Genomic DNA, 6045 nt, shown 5'->3' with positions numbered 1-6045 from the left:
AAAGGGTTAATAAAGGGTTAATAAAGGTTAATAAAGGTTAATAAAGGGTTAATAAAGGGTTAATGAAGGTTAATAAAGGGTTAATAAAGGTTAATAAAGGGTAATAAAGGGTTAATAATGGGTTAATAAAGGTTAATAAAGGTTAATAAGGGTTAATAAAGGTTAATAAAGGGTTAATAAAGGTTAATAAAGGGTTAATAAAGGGTTAATAAAGGGTAATAAAGGGTTAATAATGGGTTAATAAAGGTTAATAAAGGTTAATAAGGGTTAATAAAGGTTAATAAAGGTTAATAAGGGTTAATAAAGGGTTAATAAAGGTTAATAAAGGGTTATTAAAGGGTTAATAAAGGTTAATAAAGGGTTAATAAAGGGTTAATGAAGGTTAATAAAGGGTTAATAAAGGGTAATAAAGGTTAAAGGTTAATAAAGGTTAATAAAGGGTTAATAAAGGTTAATAAAGGTTAATAAAGGGTTAATAATGGTTAATAAAGGGTTAATAAAGGTTAATAAAGGGTTATTAAAGGGTTAATAAAGGTTAATAAAGGGTTAATAAAGGGTTAATGAAGGTTAATAAAGGGTTAATAAAGGGTAATAAAGGTTAAAGGTTAATAAAGGTTAATAAAGGGTTAATAAAGGTTAATAAAGGTTAATAAAGGGTTAATAAAGGTTAATAAAGGTTAATAAAGGGTTAATAAAGGGTAATAAAGGTTAATAAAGGGTTAATAAAGGTTAATAAAGGTTAATAAATGTTAATAAAGGGTAATAAAGGTTAAAGGTTAATAAAGGTTAATAAAGGGTTAATAAAGGTTAATAAAGGGTTAATAAAGGGTTAATGAAGGTTAATAAAGGGTTAATAAAGGGTAATAAAGGTTCAAGGTTAATAAAGGTTAATAAAGGTTAATAAAGGTTAATAAAGGGTTAATAAAGGGTTAATAAAGGTTAATAAAGGTTAATAAAGGGTTAATAAAGGGTAATAAAGGTTAATAAAGGGTAATAAAGGTTAATAAAGGTTAATAAATGTTAATAAAGGGTTAATGAGGGTTAATAAAGGGTTAATAAAGGGTTAATAAAGGTTAATAAAGGTTAATAAAGGTTAAAGGTTAATAAAGGTTAATAAAGGTTAAAGGTTAATAAAGGTTAATAAAGGTTAAAGGTTAATAAAGGGTTAATAAAGGTTAATAAAGGTTAAAGGTTAATAAAGGGTTAATAAAGGTTAATAAAGGTTAAAGGTTAATAAAGGGTTAATAAAGGGTTAATAAAGGGTTAATAAAGGTTAATAAAGGTTAAAGGTTAATAAAGGGTTAATAAAGGGTTAATAAAGGGTTAATAAAGGTTAATAAAGGTTAAAGGTTAATAAAGGTTAATAAGGGTTAATAAAGGTTAATAAAGGGTTAATAAAGGTTAATAAAGGTTAATAAGGGTTAATAAAGGGTAATAAGGGTTAATAAAGGTTAATAAAGGGTTAATAAAGGTTAATAAAGGTTAATAAAGGTTAAAGGTTAATAAAGGGTTAATAAAGGTTAATAAAGGGTAATAAAGGGTAATAAAGGGTTAATAAAGGTTAATAAAGGGTAATAAAGGTTAATAAAGGGTTAATAAAGGTTAATAAAGGTTAATAAAGGGTAATAAAGGTTAATAAAGGGTTAATAAAGGTTAATAAAGGTTAATAAAGGTTAATAAAGGGTTATTAAAGGGTTAATAAAGGTTAATAAAGGTTAATAAAGGGTTAATAAAGGGTAATAAAGGTTAATAAAGGTTAATAAAGGGTAATAAAGGTTAATAAAGGGTAATAAAGGTTAATAAAGGGTAATAAAGGTTAATAAAGGGTTAATAAAGGGTAATAAAGGGTAATAAAGGGTTAATAAAGGTTAATAAAGGGTTAATAAAGGTTAATAAAGGGTTAATAAAGGTTAATAAAGGGTAATAAAGGGTAATAAAGGGTTAGTTGTTCTCATCAACACGTCTGTGCCTGTCTGACCTCACTGTGTTAATAAAGTTATATAAAACACCACAATGACTGCAGCAGCCAGTTTATTGAAACACACAAAGTACACACTGTACACAAAGTACACACTGTACACAAAGTACACACTGTACACAAAGTACACACTGTACACAAAGTACACAAAGTACACAAAGTACACAAAGTACACAAAGTACACACTGCCTAAATCATAAGACAGTTTCACCAGAGTGAAACTCTGCAGGGACCAAAAAACAACCAAGCTGAAGTGAGTTGATAAAACCTCTAATAACGGGTTAGGGTTACCTCTAAAAATAATAATTATAGTAATAATAAAATAATAATTTACAGTTTTAAAGCCAAAGAAAAGGTTTGTCTCCACGTGATGTATAAATAAAGTTCCAGGTTAACCGATCAATGATCAGAAACAGTCACTCTATGGCGGCCATGTTGGATCTATGGCGGCCATGTTGGATCTATGGCGGCCATGTTGGATTTATGGCGACCATGTTGGATCTAAGCCCCGACGCTCCACTCCTCAGTGGGCGGGACTTCCTGTGTGACTTCCGGCTGGGCGGGGTCGATGTAGTCCTGGTTGAAGGTGACGGAGTCGGAGCCGAGTTTCCACCTGTAGACGGCGAGCAGGCACTGCACCGCCTGCATGGGTAAAACTTTATTAGCACTGCACCGCCTGCACGGGTGAAACTTTATTAGCACTGCACCGCCTGCACGGGTGAAACTTTATTAGCACTGCACCGCCTGCACGGGTGAAACTTTATTAGCACTGCACCGCCTGCACGGGTGAAACTTTATTAGCACTGCACCGCCTGCACAGGTAAAACTTTATTAGCACTGCACCGCCTGCACAGTGAAACTTTATTAGCACTGCACCGCCTGCACAGGTAAAACTTTATTAGCACTGCACCGCCTGCACAGTGAAACTTTATTAGCACTGCACCGCCTGCACACTGAAACTTTATTAGCACTGCACCGCCTGCACAGTGAAACTTTATTAGCACTGCACCGCCTGCACAGGTAAAACTTTATTAGCACTGCACCGCCTGCACGGGTGAAACTTTATTAGCACTGCACCGCCTGCACAGGTGAAACTTTATTAGCACTGCACCGCCTGCACAGGTGAAATGTTTGTGTGTGTGTGTGTGTGTGTGTGTGTGTGTGTGTATGTGTGTGTGTGTGTGTGTGTGTGTGTGTATGTGTATGTGTGTGTATGTTTGTGTGTATGTGTGTGTGTGTGTGTGTGTGTGGGGGGGGGGGGTCTGCCTTCTCCTCTCCCTCTACATCTACATTCATATTAATGTATCACTAACTTACACTCTGAGTCTGTCGCAGCTAACACACACTAACCTGCTGTGTCCTACTGGCTGTATGGAGTATATATATATATATATATTATATATATATATATATATATATATATTATATATATATATTATATATATAATTATATTATAAATTATTTGGACTGAGATGTACCAGTGTGACAGACTGAATAACTTATCTGGTTATTTTATGCAGTTTATTGAATTTTAATACATTTGAAAGAATTGAATGTGTTTTTTAATATGTGCATGATGCTAGTTTTTATACATCTAAAACTATTTTATCCTAAATGACAATGAAAGTAAAACCATCCTGTAATCAGCTGTTTCCTGCAGCTGTAAATAGTTTATCTTATTTTAAATGTTTTAATTTATAAAAGATATTATTTATGAGCTCTATGGTGAAAACTGTGGTTATAATATTATTCATAATATAATATTATTATTAATAAGATTATATTAATAATATTATTATGAAGTCAGTTAATGATTTTACAACTCCTCAGAAATATTACAGATAAAAACATTTAACAGTTTTCTGCTGTTTTACTTCATCTTGTGGTTTATTGTGCAGGAATCACTTTTTTAATACTTACATTTTAATTTTTTACATTTATCAAATTAGTTACCAAATCTTTAACACGTTGATTAAAAAAGTGGGTAAGTAATATGTATATATATATAGTATATATATATATATATATATATACATTTCAGTTCTTCATTAATCACATTATTACATCATCATGACATCATCATGACATCATCATGACATCACTGCAACAACAACATGAGGTTTAGTTTGATCTGAGGAAAGAAAGCATGTGATGCTGTCACCATGGTAACAGTAAGGCACTTAGGATGAAAGGCACTTAGAGCGGCCAATCAGAGTCCAGACTGAGGCCACAAGGAAACAGGAAACCCTGGAATGCCCGTCTCTGATTGGCTGAAGGAGATAGGTGATGGTTAATGTGTGTGTTTCAGGCGAGCGGTGGGATGAAGAGCTTATCGTACTCCTCCTCAAACGAGACTCTCTTCAGACGTTCCAACGACAGCAGAGTAAGACCTCCCTGTACACACACACACACACACACACAGACACACACACACACACACACACACACACACACACACACACACACACACACACAATGTCATGTGATTGTGTGGCAGAGTGAGACCTCCCTCTCTGTCTTTAACTCCTTCCTGTCTCATCTGAATCAGGATCTCTGGACTCTGACTCCCCCAGACCCCCCCCACCCCACCCCCCCAAACCCTGAGGGGGCAGTCCACCTTCCTCCAGCAGAGCAGCATGGCCTCAGATGTGGAGGTGCTGACTCTCATCCCAAACGCTTCACATTCAGCTGCAACCCGTCCCAGAGCCTGTTGGAGGACTTCACCTGTAGAGTCCAACAGAACAACATCAACCATAAACAGCAGAGAGGTGATTCTGAGGTCCCCAAACTGGACTCTCTCCTCCCCCCGGTTGCACCTTGAGACTCTGTCCATATGCATATCACAAACAGGATCAGAAACCAGGGACCAGCATCCCAGTCTTTCATGGGTACTGTCCCTTCAGGAGACCCCTGAACCAGCCAGGCCCTAAAGGCACCGATGACATTCCAGCTGCAGCTCTGAGCAGCCACCTCCACATCTGAGGTCCTGAATATGGTCCACTCTGATTCCATGTCCTCAACCTCCCCAGGATGCAGGAGAAGTTCCTCCGGAGGTGGGAGTTGAAGGTCTGGACATTCCCAGTTCACCCTCACTACTGGTTTAGGTGCTTGCACCCCCCACCTGATCCACCTCAGCACCAGGTGGTGATCAGCTGACAGCTCTGCTCCTCTTTTCACCAAAGTCTCAGAGACATACGGCCGCTCCTGATGCTGGATCATGGTGTTTGGTATGATCCATGGCTAGCTCACAAGTCCAATAACAATACACCACTCAGGTTCAGATGGGGCCGTTCCTCCCAATCGCCCCCCTCCAGGTTTCTCCATCGTTGCGCACGTGGGCGTTGAAGTCTCTCAGCAGAACTATGGACTCAGCGGGCCACAGCCTCTCCAGGGCCAAGAGAGTCCAAGAAGGCTGGGTACTCTGAGCTGCTGTTTGCTGCAGACACACAAACAGAGTCTTCCTCCCAAAAACTCCAAGTCACACCCTCTCGTTCTGCAGGAGAATTACTGCTGCGCTCATCCGGAGACTCTGAGTAACTCCAGCTCCTAACCCTAACCCTCACTCTGGTGACTCCAGAAAACAAGAGAGTCCAGCCCCTCTCCAGGAGTTTGGTTCCAGAGCCGGTGCTGTGTGTAGAGGTCAGCCCAAATATATCTAGTCAGCCGGGGCGGCTGTGGCTCAGGAGGTAGAGCGGTCGATTCCCAGCTCCTCCAGTCCACATGTTGATGTGTCCTTGGGCAAGACACTTAACCCCAAATTGCTCCCGTTGCTGCGCCAACGGTGTGTGAATGAGAATGAATGGTTAAATTCCCCTTTGATGAGCAGACCTTCAGTGTATTAATGGTTGAATGAGTTGTAATGTAAAAGGTGCTATATAAGTACAGTCCATTTAGTTGTTACTGCTCCACCTCCCACACCTTGCCCGGGGACACGTCGACATGTGGCCTGGAGGAGCCGGGAATCGAACCGCCAAGCTTCCAATTGATGGGCGACCACTCTACCTCCTGAGTCACAAGAAGACTAGATAACCTTTAAGGTCCACGTTGTCCTGGAAACAGGATGAAG

General features: G+C 38.4%; 1 protein-coding gene across 1 annotated transcript in view; it reads right to left on the bottom strand.

Moving 5' to 3' along the window:
• Positions 1-2479: 2479 nt before the first annotated feature.
• Positions 2480-6045, bottom strand: part of syngr1a (synaptogyrin 1a) — a 5836-nt gene continuing 2270 nt past the window's right edge. The window contains exon 4 of the mRNA XM_053339021.1: positions 2480-2620. Within this exon, the coding sequence (XP_053194996.1) occupies positions 2480-2620 (141 nt within the window). The remainder of the gene's footprint in view (positions 2621-6045) is intronic.

The sequence above is a fragment of the Scomber japonicus genome, chromosome 18, assembly GCF_027409825.1.
Source record: "Scomber japonicus isolate fScoJap1 chromosome 18, fScoJap1.pri, whole genome shotgun sequence".
Classification (NCBI taxonomy): Eukaryota; Metazoa; Chordata; class Actinopteri; order Scombriformes; family Scombridae; genus Scomber; species Scomber japonicus.
This window is presented reverse-complemented; position numbering and strand designations above follow the sequence as displayed.